This window comes from Perognathus longimembris, chromosome 7 (genome assembly GCF_023159225.1).
Source record: "Perognathus longimembris pacificus isolate PPM17 chromosome 7, ASM2315922v1, whole genome shotgun sequence".
Lineage (NCBI taxonomy): Eukaryota > Metazoa > Chordata > Mammalia > Rodentia > Heteromyidae > Perognathus > Perognathus longimembris.
Window position 1 is genome coordinate 62,262,426 of NC_063167.1, and position 18,292 is coordinate 62,280,717.

An 18,292-nucleotide genomic window follows, 5' to 3' on the forward strand; every position below is an offset into this window, starting at 1 on the left:
CTACTTCTTTCTACCATCCTCCCACCCCCATTTCCTCCGGCCCAAGTGTTCAAGTAATGTAAATAATGTTAGAAAAAGATCAATGAATAGAAATACCTAGGCATATATACAACCCACATTAAATATATACATTGTAATCTCTTTCAAATCTCAACGTCAGCCCAGTTACTGGCAAGCAACATGTTTTCCTCCCAAATCTCTAGATGCCTTCCCCCAAGGTGGCTGGCTGGCTCCTGGCTTCTATTCTTATGCCTGTGTACTAGGCCCTCCAGGGGTTCAGAAACCCAGCTCTGCTAATGCCTTTGGGATCTTCATAGATATTCTTAGTTGAGGTTTCCCAAGTTCAGCTGAAGAAGGAGGAAGAAAGAAAAGTGTAGGGAGGGGCCATATTTTGACTTCAAAATTACAGGGCTTTTCTAGCTTTCTACTACCAGTTGTCCTTCCTTCCTGGAAATCTCCAAGTCACAACTACATTTAAGCACAGTGCTTTTCCCACTTCCCAAATGGAGCTAGTTTCTCAGGAAGTGGGGCCTGTGGATGGAGTTTCCAAATCTCTCTCTCTCTTTCTCTCTCTCTCTCTCTCTCTCTCACACACACACACACACATACACACACACACGAGAGAGAGAGAGAAAGAGAGAGAGAGAGAGAGAGAGAGAGAGAAATACTGCAAGCAAGCCAGGTGCCTAGCTACTCAGCAGGCTGAGATCTAAAAATCTCAGTTTGAAGCCAGCCCAGGCAAGAAAGGCCACGAGACTCTTATTTCCCATTAGCCACCAGAAAACTGAAAGTGAAGCTGTGGCTGTAAGTGGTAGAGCACTAACTTTGAGCACAAAAGCTCAGAGACAGCATCCAGGCCCTGAGTTCAAGCCCCAAGACTGGCAAAAGGAACAACAACAAAAAAAAAATTACTTCAAGTAGGTGAAGTTACCTCAAGATAGGAAAGGTCAGTAAGTAACACTCTGTGGACTGGGAAAGTGGTAACCTGCCTAATTACAAGCAGCAGGGATTCAAACAGAGCCTCATGAAGACCATTAGGAATGGGGTGGAATGGAAAGGCATCCTTGTAGGTCATCCTGCCTCTGTTTCTAACAGTTATCAAGTGTTAACTACTACTTTGAAAGAGAACTGAAGCATCTGGAATATGTGCAGCAGCGCAAAAGTATTCGCGAGAAAGAAAAGATTGAAATGGAGTTAGAAATGGAGAAGAAAAAAGTTGTAAGTTCAACGTTCAGCAAAGCAATGTGCTATCTCGCCTTCCCCATGTCATGTGCCTGTCTGTCTTAGCCTATGAGTTTGTACGTGTTCACATCCTTCCCCTGGGTTTAAGCATTATCTCTGAGCTTTTGTGCTCAAGGCTAGTGCTCTGTCACTTAGGAGCCACAGCTCCAGCCTTTTGGTGATTAATCGGAGAATATTATGTACTTTCCTTCCCCGGGCTGACTGTGAACTTTGGTCAGACCTCAACCTCCTCAGCTAGGATTACAGGCATAAGCCACCGATGCCCAGCTTTTCTCCTATTTTTATGAGAGTGAAGAGAGTGATTTCCTAGCTCACCAACTGTGAGAACTACCAGTTTAATGAAATTCAACTCTATTCTAGTTCCAATAAATTATTGTTAACTCAAAGTTCTTTAATATGCCTATAGTAATTCAAAAGCTGTGTCTGCATTCTATAGAAATTTTATAGCTAATGAATAATGCATTTATGCAGACTAGTACTATGGGGATCAAAGCCCTACTCTGCCACTTAGAGGCTATGAGACCCATAATAATATCCCAATCTTGGCTGAGCTTTAGGAGCTACCATTGATGACAACTGTGAAGCTAGAAAACATGACAAATAGTCAACTATCACCAAATGGGAGCTAGCTAGCATAACTGTAATGCTCTGTGGGTCAGAGAGATGAGTCTTAGCACAAGGTAACGTACTGGCACTGTGGCGGGTGAAAGAGGAGAGCTGGGGTCAAGAAACATGAACTTTCAATTCAACCAAAAAGGAGCCTGAACCTCTGAAGCCTGTAACTTCCTTTTTCTCTGCCCTCTTGCTATTTAATATATGTAAGTCCTAGGGTGGTGTTGTGTTCTCTTGCCCGCTACAATTTGGCTTTGAATATTCTGTGAGTTTAGTTCTCGCCTTCTCACTGGAGTTATGTCAGTTATGTTTCTATTTCTCTTCTGTTCACTTCTCCTTTGCCCACCTGTCTTCATTGTTCTATCCCAGAACCCTTCTGATCTACAAATACACCCCCAATGATTACGCAAGACACTAGAGCTCCATTAAAAGCATCAATGTATAGAAATAGTGTAACATGCGAAGTTCACAAATAGATTAACATTATCACTGCAGTAAAAGCAAGAACACTCTTTTCAAAAGCATTGTTCAATTAATTTTCATTGTGTCACTCTGCCACAAACAAATTGGTCTTGGTTTTGGAGTTTGGAGAGTGGAGGGCTTTGTTTTCCACACTTACAAACTATGGCTGAAATTCTGTATCAGGAGGTACACCCTTGCCTTCCAGGAATTTATCCACAATGGTTACAGATGTTAAATCCCATACATAGCAACAGCTCCTAGCTATTGTTCTCAGTGGATTCATGTGGGATTGTGAATAAGCTAAAAAAGAATTTTATATGAAGCACTTTTTCAGATGACTGAGAATTACAATAGTCCTGTCTTAAAACTATGTCATGCTTTTTACTTTCCAAAACTTTCCAGCTCCTTGTTGTCACGTCATTTCCATTGAACACAATACCTTCTTTTAAGTACAGCTGCTACTTACATAATTTCTCCTGGAACTAAACCATGGGTAAATGATTGGATTGAAAAGAGCTCCTCTGTTACATTTGGAACATGAGAAAGGTCACTAAGGAAAAACAATTAACATTAATCAAAAATGTCTCCATATAAAGGGGAAAGGAGAACAATAACTTTTAGAACCTCAGAGGATTGTGGTAGGGATTAAGTGAGTCGAAATATTTACAGCACTTCATAGGTAACTAGCACATGGAAAATGCTAGCAAGGGTTCATTATTAGAGTGATTGCAGTGGCTGGGAGGATTACACAGCCCTCCATTAAGGTTGGTTTTTATGACCAACCTGCAGGTGCTTGGGCTAAGGCGTTCACCCACAGACCCCAGGGAAATCATAACCCCGCCCCTTATAAACATCACATCTGGATGCAGCTCATCTCTTAATAAGAGGATAACAGTAATTACAGCTCAAACAGCACAGAGGATAGAAAAGCTTCTAAGTGGAATTATACCTGAAAACCAAAGCTAGAGAAGCTAGTCATTGCCTTATGAACCCATCTACGTGGGACCAAGGAGAGTGGGCTTCAAAACAGTTCTACAGGGGCTGGGAATGTGGCTTACTGGTAGAGTGCTTGCCTAGCATGCTGAAGCCCTGGGTTCGATTGTTCAGCATCACATAAACAGAAAAGGCTGAAGTGGCATTGTGGCTCAAATGGTAACGTGCTAGCCTTGAGTAAAAAGCTCAGGGATAGTGCTCAGGCCATGAGTTCAAGCCCCAGGACTGACAAAAAAAGAATAACAAAACAATTCTACAACCTCAAGTCAGTTACTCACCCTTCAGGACACATAAGGAAGGCAAAGCTATAGAGAAGAAGACTGAATCTTCCTTCCTTCCCTCCCTCTCTCCCTTTCTCTCTTTTGCCTTCCCTTTCTCCTGGTGAGAAGTATAAGAGATAGCCACTTCCAGGCACAACAGACTGCCTTCCTAACATTCCTAGCCTCTCATAGCCTCTCTCTCTCTCTCTCTCTCTCTCTCTCTCTCTCTCTTTCTCTGTATATATATATGTATACATATACATGTGCACATGTTATACATATATATGTATATCAGCTATCATTGATTTATAGGGATGTCTTACTTTATTTCTCCCTAGAAAATATATCAGAAGTCAAAAGAACAAATGGAAGCTGAACTGAAATTGGATTATGAGAGTTATTTGGAATTGGAAAAGGCGGTCCTTGTCAATCTCGGCCTAATCAAAGTCACAGAGAAGGTGTCATACATAGACATGTAACAGTATTTCTGATTGGGACGTTTGAGAGACTACAAAGATCTTCTCTCTTCATTCGTTATTTTTCATGTAAGATGAACTATCAAACTCAACATATGTAAGTTTATTTGTAAGTGTAGTTGTTTATTTCACTATTCATAAAAGATTTGAATTGTAACAGTATGGTTTTGTTTTATACTGACTATTTACTGGATTTTGTGTCAAATGTGAAAGTTTTTAATAAGATTTCCTTGTCCTACAGTACTACAGAAATTTTGACATTTCTTCCACTCTGGTCCTTGTCGCTCATGCAGAAACCCTAATCCCAGGCAGAAGTGGACATCAAACTTTACTCTGACCAACATGTTGTTTTTGGTCAACTATCAAAAAGTGTGCTTCCCCTGAGCCGGTGAAAAATTGTAGAGCCTTGTTCTAAACACACTATTAGTAAGCCAAATCCAGATAGACAGCCTCAGTACTGGGGGCTTGAACTCAGGACCTAGGCACTGTCACTGAGCTTTTTTTTTTTTGCTCAAGGCTGACTACTACTTGAGCCAGAGCTCTTCTTCTGGCTTTTTGGTGGTTAACTGGAGCTAAGGATCTCACAGAGCCATCTGCCAGGGCTGGCTTTGAACCATGACCTTCAGATCTCAGCCTCCTGAGTGAAAATCACAGGCAACCAGCCTGATAGAAACATAGCCTCTCTCCCCTCTCTCCCTCTCTCCCTCTCTCTCCCCTCTCTCCCCCTCTCCTCTCTCTCTTCCCCCTCCCCTCTCCCTCCCCCTCCCTCCGCCCTCTCTCCCTCCGCCCTCTCTCCCTCCCCTCTCTCTCCTCTTTCTCTGTCTCTCTGTCTCTCTCTTTCTTTTTCTCTTTCTCTTTCTCATTCTCATTTCCAGTTTAGATCCTCTGCCTTGTAATGGCCTATCTACTCAATCCAGGAGATAAGTGTCCCATGGAAAACCGGAGTGTTACACAGAAAGCTTGAAATCTGAGCATCCTGGTACAAACCAGCCTGGGCAGGAAAGTCCCTGAGACTCTTATCTCTAATTAACCACCAGCAAACAGAAAGTAATAGAGCTGTAGCCATTAGAAAAACACCTCAAGTTCAAACCTATGACTGGAACTTATGAAAACAAACCTCATGGCCCGGCTCCACATCCTGGCTCCCGCACCTCGAGTCCCATGTCCGGGCTCCGTGTCCTGGCTCCTGCGCCAGGACTCCCGCGCCCCGGCTCCATGTCCTGGCCTAGCGTCCTGGCTCCCGCGCCCTGGCTCTCGCTCTCGCTCTCGCTCCCGGCTCCCGAGACCCGGCTCCGCGACCCGGGCAGCTGCACCCGCAGGTCATTTGGGGACCCCAGCTGGCCGTCTGGGGGGGTCTCCCCGGAAATCAACCCCGGACCTCTGTGTTCGGAGGCCCAGGACCATCTATGGCATGTCCAAAGTGCACACGGAGCTCATGGGATAATATTATCATTACCCATAAGGCCTAGATTTCTGGTGTCTGCGATCCCCTGGGATCATTTCAGCCGATTCCCAGCCTGGAGGAGGAACGATGGACCACAAGCGGCAAGTTTGAAGGTAACAAATGAGGAAATTCTTTCACCTAGAAGTGGGACAGACCTTCATGTTCATCAGAGAACACACAGGAGAGAAACCTTATGCATACAACAAATGTGGACAGACCTTGGCATGGACAATAGAATTCACACAGGTGAGAAACCTTGTCAACATAGAAAGTCTTTCAACCAAAACTCACTTTAGCAGGCCTAAGAGAATTCACACATGTGAGAAACGTTAGGAATGTAATAGATATGGAATGTCTTTCACCTGGAAGAAAACTCAGTTTGCATTGGAGAACCCAAACAGGATAAAAGCCTTGTGAATGTAAATCCATTTTTTAAAAAAGAACTCTTAAAACAGGCTCAGATTGTGTGGTGAGCAGCAACTAGAGAGAGCTAACAAAGAATATTGCTCATAAAGTTTACTTGCACATATGAAAATACAATTAGGTTATTAATATGGAGAAGATAACAAGACATCCTACATAATTTCATTGAAAAGTCCATTCTGTGAATATTAGGTAACATAATGAATTCTACTGAATAATCAACAAAAAACATTGTCTCTAAAGTAAACATAATTGTCTGCCTACTGAAAAAATAGTCAATATGTTTAATGAAATTAACAGCAAGATAAGCTTAGAAATCAGACTACTCAGTAAATTTTTAATTTGTCATTGAAATCAGTTATTTTAGAATATGTCTTTTTCAAAAGTGTTACATTTGACTTTAGATAATCAATCTCTTGTTTAATGTGTACTTAAAGGTAATCTTAATGGCAAAAAAATGATAAAATAATGGCATTCACAGGGAAATGATCAGATCTTGAACGAATAATATTGAGCGAGACAAGCCTAGAGCACAGAGGACAAAGGCGCATGGTCTCCCTGATATGTGGTTGTTGGAGGGGGAGGGGAGAACAGTAGAGATCATGTCTGTAAAGCAATAAACTTCTTTTCAAATGGTATTTCTACATATTTTGGTCAGCGACTTTACATCATCTCTCTAAAACCAAACAATTACTAAATAAACATAAAAAGGTCTCAACAGCTACATACATATATATAAGATGAGACTAAGCAAAATGAACTCCAAGAGATGGAAACAGGAGGATTTTACTGTTGTCAATGTTTAATGTACTAGGTGAATTTCCTTTGACGTACCCCCTGTGGTCACTGTATATGATTCTGGTACACTGGATATTGTATATATGCTTATCTGAACTGGGGAAGGGAAAGAAAAATGAAGGCGGGTGTAACAAATATAACAAGAAATGTACTCACTACCTTATTATGTAACTATACCCTCTCTGCACATCATCTTATCAATAAAATGTAATAATAATAAAAAATAAAATAAAAAAGAATAAAACATAAAGACCAAAGTAGGCTTATCTATGAACTAGAAGGTTAATTTAACAGTAGAAAATTAATCACTTGTACATCGCTTTTATAAAAACAATAAAATAAATAATTTTAATAATCACAATTAAAAATAAAGAAAATAAACCAACAATTGACTAAAGAGAGACATTATGATACCAGGTAGATTCAGAAAAATGTTTGATAAGATTGAACATTCACTAATATAGCAAGAAATTCGTAGCAACTACATAAAGAAGAGAAATTCTTTTATCTGACTTGGTTTATAAACTTTCCTTTGAGATATGCCAGTGAATCTGGTGCCTACCATCACATCTTCTAAGCAATACTGTTGGAAGTCAGTCAAATGGGTGCCAGTAGCTCACACCTGTAATCCTAGCTACGCAGGAGGCTGAGATCCATAGGATCAAGGTTCAAGGCCAGGCCATGGAGATAAAGTCTATGAAATGCCATTTCCAAAATAACAATAAAAAAAGCAGGGCTGGATGTGTGCCCCAAGTGGTAGAACACCAGCCAGGCAAGCAAGCCCAGTAATCCTAGGACCTTGAGTTCATACCAGCAAAAAATAAAAAATTAATTATTTAAAAAATATATATAGTATACTTCGGGGGGGGGGGTGGTCAACAACTTAGGCACAAAAAGGAAGCATCAACACAGGAAACCAAGTTGCAGAACAGAATAAAGACACATTGTGAAGGTTTCCATAAACCCTACTAAGGAAGCTGGATTATAATATATGGAGAATTCCTAGAAGGGCTAGGCAGGAAAGTGACCCAGTCAGCTTTATTTGTAGGAAGATAAAAAATGGAATACAAGCTAGGTGCTGGTTGGGCTTTAAATTGCCGGGCTTCGCTCTACTCCTCCCCATCCACGTGGGGAGGGGTCCTGGGCTTATCTACCTCTTCCGCGTGGGATTCCTACTCACTCTCTCATGTCCCCCTGGCCGGTAGGGCACAGACGCCGGAGTGGGGTCCCAGGTGCCTCGGTTCACGTGTGGGTGCGAGAACTCCTTGCCCACCAGCCCAAGGAAGACACGGGCGCGTGGGGTCTCAGAGACCGTCTCTGGGACGATTCTAATTTATTCAGATAAGAAGCCACAAAGCTATACCCCAAAGGCGGGCACAGGAAAGGGAGAACAGATTGGCCACGAGAACTGTCCATCAACTGATGTCACGGGACCTCCCTTGTGGGCGGAGGCCCAGCCCCCCAAGGATTGTGTTCCTGGGGTGCCCTCTGCCATTGCACACGTGCTCGCCCCTGGAGCCTGGGGCTTCTCTTCCTGTTAAAGGAGGAAGGGGAGGGACAGGCCAAGGCCAGCTGTGGCCTCTTAAAGGCACAGCTGACCCCAACACCACATATATAGAAAAAAAGGCCAGAAGTGGCACTGTGGTTCAAGTGGTAGAGTGCTAGCCTTGAGCAAAAAGAAGCCAGGGACAGTGCTCAGGCCCTGAGTTCAAGCCCCAAGACTGGCAAAAAATAATAATTCAAAGAGCCTCCTGGCAGGAAATTCTATTAGGAGGCAATGATAATAGTTTAAGATGAAAAGAGTAGAATGTTGTGTGCATTAAACTTTATGTGATAAAAAGAAAAAGGGAGGACAGAGGGCATGAATACAAAGTCTGCTAATTAGGTTTGTAGAAGAAAGAAACATGCAGTCAGACACCTGTGTACACTAGGCCATAGAAAGACTTCAGATTCCCCTGCAGCAAAGAAGTCTGGAAGCACTTACCTCTCAGCACTCGTGTTCATGGTTTTTTGTTTTGAGACAGGGTATTGCTAATGTTGTCTAGGCTGGCTTTGAACTCTTTATCCCCATGCCTCTGCTTGTGGTGTGCTGGGATTATAGGCAGACATCCCCGTAGCTGGCCATGTAGCATTTATATAAGGCATAAATGAGCACCTACATGTAAGATCTGGTACCCAGATATATATTATCATTTTGGGGGTATCTTCAAGCTCATTCTTGTAATTGAATCTTTTTCTTTGTTACTTTTTCTACACATATATTGGGTGAGTTGACCAAGTCTTATGGCTTCAAATACTACCTATATTTCTGACCTGGACTTCTCTCATAACATAGATAGATAGATAGATAGATAGATACATACATACATACATACATACATACATAGTTACATAGGTAGGTAGGTAGGTAGGTAGATAGATAGATAGATAGATAGATAGATAGATAGATAGATAGATAGATATAGATATATATCTATTTGACCAGACCTTTCATTTGGATGTTTAACAGGCATTTCCAACATGTCCAACACTGAGTATCTGCCTTGATCCCCAACACACCTTCCTTCACATTCCTGCCAGCCATCCTGCTCCCATCTGCTAGAGGCAAAGGCTTCAAGTCCGTCCATCACCCATTATTTCTCTCACAATCCATATCATCTGTCAGCAAAGCCTCTTGACTACATCATCTAATGCATTCAAAACCTGATCACCTTTCTCCTCCCTCTTTGATGGTCTGAGCTATCGACCAAGCCACCATCATCAATAGCTTGGAGATCTGCAGTTCCCTCCTGTTCTCTCTTCTTTTATGTTTCTCTCTTCAGTGTCTTTCAACGGCATCAAGCTAGTAGTTGGTTTGGGCTTTTGTTGTTATTTGGGGCTTGAACTCAGGGCCTATGCACTGTCCCTGAGCTTTTATGCTCGAAGATAACACTCTATCGATTGATCCAGTTTTACTTCCAGGTTTTTGTTGATTAATTGGAGAGGTAAGAGTCTCACAGACTTTCTAGCCCAGACTCTTTTTGAACCATGATCCTCAGAACTCAGCCTCCTGAGTAGCTAGGATTATAGTTGTGAGCCACTGGACACCTGGCTCCCACACAGTAGTTTTAAACAGAGAGGCTGCCATTCTTCTGCACACCGTCCTTTCCCAGCTTCCTGGATCACTCGTCTGAGCCAAAGGCTTTTCTATGCCCTGCAAATCCTCCTGAGCCCAGGCTCCCACTAGTCATCTGGTCTTGTTATCATGCATCTTCTTATCATGCTGGCCCAGTTACACTGGCTTCCTATTCACCAAACATGCCAGGCAACCTCCCACCTGAGGGCATTCACGCTTGCTGTTCTGCACTTTCTGTAGGGCTTTCCTATTGGTGTGTGTTCACTCACAGGAATATATTATGTACCTGCTATGTGCTAGGGGTGATCAGGGAGCAAAGAGCTGAAGGGAGAGGGAGTGAGGGGTTTCTCCTATAGTTTTCTGTTGATGTGGTGCTGAGGAATCAAACCCAGGGCTTCATGTATACGAGGCGAGCATTCTTGCCACTAGGCCATATTCCCAGCCCTCTCCTGTAGTTTTCTAGAAGTGTGTTTCATGATCCAGTCTCACACCCCTTGGTGCAGTGGCTGGGATACAAGAGAAGAGGTGTGTTGTGACTGTGAACCATGAACACTACCTGTGGCTGAATACACTGTGGCCTCAACTGCAAAAGCAAGGTTCTGTTAACCACAAAGGGTACTGAGTAAGTGTCTGGCTCGGGGTTACTAAGAAAAGCCCTTAGTATAGTGACTGGCATAGAGCAAGCAGTAAATGTGTTATTATCTTGCCTAATTTACAAATACAAAATGATTATAACATTCTTGCTGTAGAAACTAAACATAGGGTTTGTCATGTTTCTTATGTACTAATTGTCAAGGAATAATATATTGTTTCCTTGTGTCATAACCTTGGTTTTACTAGATCTTATCATCTGACCACCCTGTGGCCAGCCACTGCTGGGGTACCACTGACAGCCAGAGCCCATTATGTTGAATCTTGCCTCTCTTGCTTATCAGGTATCTCAGACTTGTGTAAAGTGCCTGTAGGTAGTCCAGGACTACCTGGGATAAAGGTAGAGACTCCTATGTTCAAAAGCAAGCTAACGACCACCAAGCACTCGAATGCTAGAGCTGCTTATCCTGGGAGAATGGTGCTGGGTTGATGCTCTGGATTCAAGTCTAGAAAGAAGCAATTCCCAAGTAAGACTAAATGTCCAAGAAGTTTTCTGTAGGGGGCAGAGAGCAGGAGACATAAAGGAGAACCTCATGATCTCATGCAGACTTGGACCTGGCAAAGGACACAGGATATAAGGGAGCTGAAGGATGGCTTCAAGCCAGTCAGCATGGCTTTAATTACACATTGTACTTCTCTTTAACACCAGGACTTCGGAAATCCCACAAATTCAAAAAACTCCTCCCATGGGATGAGTTTTCTCTGAGGCTCTTCGACCAGCAAGCTGACATCCCTTTCTCCATTTGACAGATAAGAATCCCAGCAAAAACCCATCTGAGACCAAGCTAGTGTTATGTGGTAAATACCTTAAATCAGATACAAAACCAGTCATGAGAAAATAGAGAAGCCACACTTGGAGAGTTGTAATTTTTGGAGTTTTTATGGAGACACTAGTAGTCTGCAGGCCACCAAGCTTTTAAAGACAAAAGTCACATGTTGGGTGGAAATCAAGCCTTAGCAAAGCATTATACATAAACACAGCACAGGAGCTGAGCCCACCTTTGCTAAACAACAGTGTATCTACTATTTCCCAAAGCTGGGCCCTCTTGACCCTACCCTTTGAACCAGGCATCTGCAATTGAAAATGGGTTTGTCTTACCTCTAGGCCTTGGAGCTGGGTGAAGAGCCCCCCATCTCCTGGTAGGCTCCAGGATGTCTATGAAAGCAACAGCTCCCAGCACCTGGCCAGGCAACGGATGGCTGTGACTCAGTTTCCCCATCACACTAGGAAGTGAACCACTTGTAATAGAAACTGTAGGCATGTTGAACAAGAAGAAAAATGGAGTTAGCTGTTGGGCCTCCTTCCAATCTCCACAGCCCTGCCCCTTCTCCCTACTGCCCTTTCCTCTTCAGCTGTACTGTGCATCAGTTCCATCTTTTACTGTCAGTCCTTTAGTCTAGCCTCAAGCCAGACTAGTAAGAAGAAAAGGAGCTTTAGATCCTAGTAGACCTGAGTTCAAAGTTCATCACTCTGGGCAAGCTGCACTGTCTTCTCTCAGTTATTTTGTGTGGAAAATGGGGCTAATTATACCTACCCAACCTCATGCCAATCCAGTGTGTATACCTGGCAAGGTTAACACTTATTAAATGTTGCCTCCATTTCTTTCCCAGATACATCTACACTCAACCAGAGAAACCATAGTATTTTCTCTGCCCTATGGTCACTGTCAGTGTTGTTAATACTTTTGTTACCATTAACAATGGGAACATCTTCTACTCTTCATTGTGGCATAAAGACTTTGAATACCTGGCTTAGTATTAGGGCTCTGGTTGTTTTAATCTACAAATGTTGGATGCAGTGTTTAAAATTTGAATTAGTGCTTTCTTGTTTACAGAATTCAAAATACTACTCAAAAAGTTCTAGTCATGTTTGACTACTTGGATTAAATTTAATGATCATTCATCCAGCTCTACAAATTGCTTTTGACTCACCAAGAAATGCATAATTGAACCATCCTATTTTCAAGTCGTCAGATAAACACATCATCTGTGGGCACTTGAGCAGAGAAAGCAATTCATTCCCCAGGACAGGGGCCCATGTGCTCTTCCACAGCTCTGCTAATCTGCCACTGTAAATAATTAACATCTCCCAGTGCCCTTGTACCCCAGAGCACTGCCTAGGACAGGCACATCTACCTGGTTGCTAGGCTGCCATTAGCAAACCAGACATCATGTAACAGCTAGGTCCCCACCAGGAAATTAAATCTCTCAGTGAAAGGCAGATTAAAGCCTATCTGACAAATTCACTCCTTGCATGGCTGATGAGTTGTGTGAGGGTCATAGGCTGGTGGAAAACAACTGCACACTATCATAGTAGAATTCTGAACTGTAACCCCTCTGTACATCACCTTTATAACAAAACAAAGAAACTTAAAAAAAATCCACACACCAATCAAACCAACAATGGAAGTTTATTGAGGAAAATATATTTGTTTTTTTATTTTTAAGTACGATTGCTTTCAAATAATTTTTTTGTTCACAAACACAATTTGAAAAAAAATGCACAGTGAGTCTAGAAAATCATAGAATATATATTCATGGATAATATGAAGCTAGGAATGCGGCTTAGTGGTAGAGTGCTTGCCTAACATGCATGAAGCCCTGGGTTCGATTCCTCAGCACCACATAAACAGAGAAGGCCAGAAAGTGGAGCTGTGGCTCAAGTGATAGAGTGCTAACCTTGAACAAAAGATGCTCAAGTTCAAGCCCCTGCATGGACTGGCCAAAAATATTTATTTGTTTGTTTGTTTGTTTGTTTGTTTATTTATTCATAGGTAATAATAATAGCAAACACTGAACTACTATAGATTCTGAGTGGACTTACATCATCAAAGTAAGTTGACATATATACTGTAGCATAGTGTGTGTGTGTGTCTGTCTGTCTGTCTGTCTGTCTGTCTGTTCTGGGGCTTGAACTCAGGACTTGGGCACTGTCCCTGAGCTGTATTTTCACTCAAGGCTTTAGCACTCTATTGCTTCTGGCTTTTTTTTTCTTTTTTTTTTTTTTTTGGTAATTAATTGAAGATAAGAATTGCAAGGACTTGCCTGCTTGGGCTGGCTTTGAACTGAGATCCTTAGATCTCAACCTCCTGAGTAGCTAGGATTGCAGGCATGAGCCACTGACACCTGGCTATAATTTATATACAGTAGTGAAATTCCTGATAAGCAAGTTATCAAAATGGTCCCACCTTTTATCCCACTGGACAAATAAATACTTTACATTTGTTAGTAGTTTAAAAAGTACTAAAGATTTCAGATTCTGAAGTCTGAAATTAAGAAAAAGGGGGGGATGAAACATCTTATTAAAACCACAAAAAAGAGCCACATATTTAAAAGGTATGAAGACATTTTGCTGTCCACAGGGAACTCTATAACTATCAATTGTATTTTTTTTCTTTTTCTTTCCTTCCTTCCTTCCTCCCTTCCTTCCTTTATTCTTTCTTTTTGCCAGTCCTGGGGCTTGACCTCAGGGCCTGGGCACTGTCTCTGGCTTCCTTTTGCTCAAGGCTAGCACTCTACCACTTGAGCCACAGCTCCACTTCCAGCTTTTTCTGTTGATGTGGTACTGAAGAATCCAATCTCATATTGCCCTGTCTTCCCCAATTCTGTAGGTGGTTGGTAGTCTAGCTTTCTTTTTGAGATACCATTTTCATTTTTGTGACTCTTTGTAGTAAAATGGTACATTTCTATTAAAAAAAAAAATCCAACCCAGGGCTTCATGCATGCTAGGCAAGCACTTGACCACTAAGCCACATTCCTAGTCCATATTTTATGTTTTGAGACTGAAATTTTGTGTTTCTCCAGGAAGTAATTTTAGCACAACATTAGGGAAATGCAAACCCACACTCAGGCTTAACGGGGAAAACTGGTGAGTAGCCTCATCCTCAGAAAGCCTCTGCATTGAGGCATTCATTCTGAGAATCCTGGTTTTACTGGGTAAAAAATAAGGTGGCAGAAATGAACCATTCCTTTGTGCTTCTGTATTTTTTTGCCCTCAGCAATTACACTACAGCCTCCCCATGGTATCTAGCCATCTGGATAGTGTGGAAATGACATAAGCCACTCCAGGCCTCCTGGAATCCTCAAACTTTAATGTACCTTCCATGGGTTCCACAGAGCACAAAGAAACAAAAGTAAGTTTCTCAGTTTGTATCAGACTTCTCAGAAATGGAAGGTACTCTTTATCACATTAAGCTATCTATTATTTGTTACATCGTAGCTAATCCCACCCTCATGCTTTCAGGTAGATTAAAGAAAATTCCACTTCATTCAAATACACATGAAGAACTCTCAGTTAAAAAACAGGAACTCGGGCTAGGAATATGGCTTAGTGGTAGAGTGCTTGCCTAGCATGCATGAAGCCCTGGGTTCAATTCCTCAGCACCATGTTGTATTCCAAGACGGAGAATAATCCATCAAGGCACAACTTTAAGGTGGGAAGAGGTTTTATTTACAAAGGGATCTTAGAACCAGAGCTACCCTCCACCTCCTAATGCTTGCCTGCGACTACCTTGTCCTGGGTTAATTACCCAGAACCCAGACCTGAGACCTGTCTTGACTTGAACTCCGGAATCTCCACCTTAATTTCTAACCACCTCAGCCTCCCGTCCTCCAAATCTCCAAGCCTCCAGAGGAGCAAGCTTCCTTCCTGTATGCCTCGCCTCTCCTCAAGTTTTAAGCCTCAAGCCTTTAGGCTTTAGGCCTCTCTGCAGGCCTCAGGCCTAAAACTCCTCCTCAGGCCTCAGGCCTAAGACTCCTCCTAGGGTCTAAGGCTCCGGACTCTCACTTAGGCCTCAGGCTCCAGTTCGGCTCCACCCCATTCTTCCCGCCAGCCAGGTTCGGCTCACCACTCAGCTCCTCCTGCCCATCTAGTTCAGCTCCACTCCCCTCCTCTCTGCTTCACTCCCCTCCTCTCTCCTCCTCCTGCTCTTCTCTTCCCTCCCCCCCACCCCAGCCAGTGACTCATGCCTGTAATCCTAGTTACTCAGGGGGCTGAGATCTGAGATTGGAGCTCAAAGCCAGGGGGTACAGTAAAGTATATTGAGACTCTTACCTTGACTGAATCACTGAAAAGCCCAAAGCTGTGGCTCAAGTGATAAAGCACTAGCCTTGAGCAAAAACAGCTCTAATACAGTACCCTGAGTTCAAGCCCTAGGACTGGCACAAAAACAAAATAAATAATATAACAACAACCAAGAACTAAAGCTGGAGGTTAGGGGAATTGTAATCAGCTACTCTGAAGGCTGAGCTTTGAGGATTGAGATGTAAAGTCAGCCCAAGCAGAAAAGTCCTTGAGACTCATATCTTCAATTAACCACCAAAAAGCTGTAAGTGGCTGTGTGGCTCAAGTGGCAGTCAGCCAGCTTTGAGCAAAAAAAAAAAAAAGTCATGTAAGAGCAAGAGTCAAGTGTTCAAGCCCCAGTACTGGTGCACATGCATGTGTGCACATGCATATGTGTGCATACACACACAAACACATATACAAACGAGGAATTAGACTCAAACCTATTCACAATAATACATCAGGAAAAAAACAAAACAAAACACCGCAAAGACAAAGATATCAAAAGCAGAAAAATACAAAATCCTTTCCTAAATTGAAAATTACAAGTTGTGTCTACAATTTGAAGGAGTATATAATATTCTAAGCAAATTCCAAATAATACAGTTAGTAACTAGGTGAAGCAGAATATAAACATTTTGAATCTCAACACTAAAGCTGAAGTGATTGCTTAAAATTCAAATTTGAACATAAATCTGGATAGCACCCAGATGCTGAGTTCAAGCCCCACAACTAATCCCCCTCCCAAAAAAAGAACCCTCAAATTTGAGAAAAAATAAAAATAAATACAATTCAAAATTTGAGTTCATCTCTTTTTCTCTTACCTTTCAGTGGGCTCTCCTTCCCTAGAGCGTTCAACTCATGTGGCCACTTTGTCCTCCCCTACTTTGGCTCCAACTGTTGTCCACACAGTGCTCTCTTACCTCTGCTTCCAGGGACATGTGAATCCCTTTCCTTATATAACAAGAAACTAAGAATTCAAGAATGCTCTAAAAATGACTTAGGACCTAATGCAGCACAATTTTCTGTATACATTTGGAAAATCTTAATTTATTTATAGCCTTCCTATGCAAAACTGGTGTTTCTAAGAATTTGTTTAGAGGATACTAAAAAATGAAAATGTTCATCATTGTAAAGATCTTAGCTAGATCATAGAGCTTTGGAGCTGAACCTTTTGAGTACTCAGCCACTTACAAGCTTTAGTAATTAAACCAGGACATGATTTTGCTGAAGCTGAAAAACTTCTCAATGATGGCTAGAGAAGTTCAGTAGCTCTTATGACCACAGGATCACCAAGGCATAACACTGGTCCTCCTTTCCTGGAAATTTGGCCATGTTTTGTGGTTTCCTCGAGAAGCAGAATATAGTAAAAATAGCCCTGCATCACTTCTGAGGACAGAACATTGAGGGTGACATAGCTTCTTCCTTCTCTCTCTATCTCTCCCTTCCTTGGCACTAGTCGCTGTTTGAAAGTAGGTGTAGGTATCCTGGTCAAAAGGCCAGCTAAGGCTTCAGTTGATGGCCAGTGTCAATCACCTGACATATAAGTTCATGTGGATCAGATGATTCAGCCCTGAGCTTTCAAATACTCCCAGCCAATGTTGAGTGGAGCAGAGACAAGCTATCCCTGCCTAGAAATGCCACACTTGAGTTTCTGAACAAAGTGATTATGAATGTTTGGAAACCACCTAAACGTCCATCAATGGGAACTGATTGTGTTGCGCATTAGAGGGATATAAAAGGCAATACTGCTGATTTATTATTAAGCCGATGATGTAGATCTGTGTAGACATTAAGATATAGTGTTGTTTTAGAAAGTGAATTTCAGAACAGTACAAATGTGATCTCATTTTAAAGATGTCATCCCTACAAGTACATAAATATCATCTGTGAAATGTCTGAAGAGTGTTACCAACATGTAATCTTATCAATTATTTTCATTAGTTGTTACTTTTACCTTGCACTTTGTCATAAACTTCAATGCATATACTACAAAATTGAGATAAGAGTAGAGTTGACATTTTTTAATGAAATAGAGAAAGCAATCCAGAAATTCATATGGAACAATAAAAGACCTAGAATAGCAAAAACAATCCTAAGCAGAAAGAACAGTGCTGGAGGAATTACAATACCCAACTTTAAGCTGTATTATAAAGCTATAGTAATAAAAACAGCTTGGTATTGGCACCGGAATAGGCCTGAAGACCAATGGAACAGAATTGAAGACCCAGAAATGAACCCACAGAACTACGCATACTTAATCTTTGATAAAGGAGCTAAAACAATAGTCTGGCAGAAAGATAGCTTCTTTAATAAGTGGTGCTGGCAAAACTGGCTCAACACATGCAACAAACTAAAACTAGATCCTCATATATCACCATGCACCAAAATCAATTCCAAATGGATTAAAGACCTCGAAATCAAAACAGACACCCTGAAAACACTAAAGGAAGGAGTAGGAGAAACACGCAGGACGGAACTTCCTTAACAAAGACCCAGAAAGGCTACAAATCAAAGAAAGGTTGGACAAATGGGACTGCATCAAACTGCAGAGCTTCTGCATGGCAAAGGACATAGCTCATAAGATAAACAGAAAGCCCACAGACTGGGAGAAGATCTTTACTGGCCATTCAACAGACAAAGGCTTCATATCTAAAATATATGCAGAACTAAAAAAATTACCTTTTTCCAAAACAAAACCGCAAAGAACCAATAGCCCCCTCATCAAGTGGGCTAAAGATTTACAAAGAGACT

At 41.9% G+C, this 18,292-nt stretch overlaps 1 protein-coding gene across 1 annotated transcript in view; it reads left to right on the forward strand.

Moving 5' to 3' along the window:
- Positions 1 to 4,113, forward strand: part of Dnai3 (dynein axonemal intermediate chain 3) — a 61,655-nt gene extending 57,542 nt beyond the window's left edge. The window contains exons 23-24 of the mRNA XM_048352138.1: positions 1,096 to 1,218; positions 3,908 to 4,113. Coding sequence (XP_048208095.1) covers positions 1,096 to 1,218; positions 3,908 to 4,048 — 264 coding nt within the window. The 3' untranslated portion in view covers positions 4,049 to 4,113. The remainder of the gene's footprint in view (positions 1 to 1,095; positions 1,219 to 3,907) is intronic.
- The last annotated feature ends 14,179 nt before the right edge of the window (positions 4,114 to 18,292 follow it).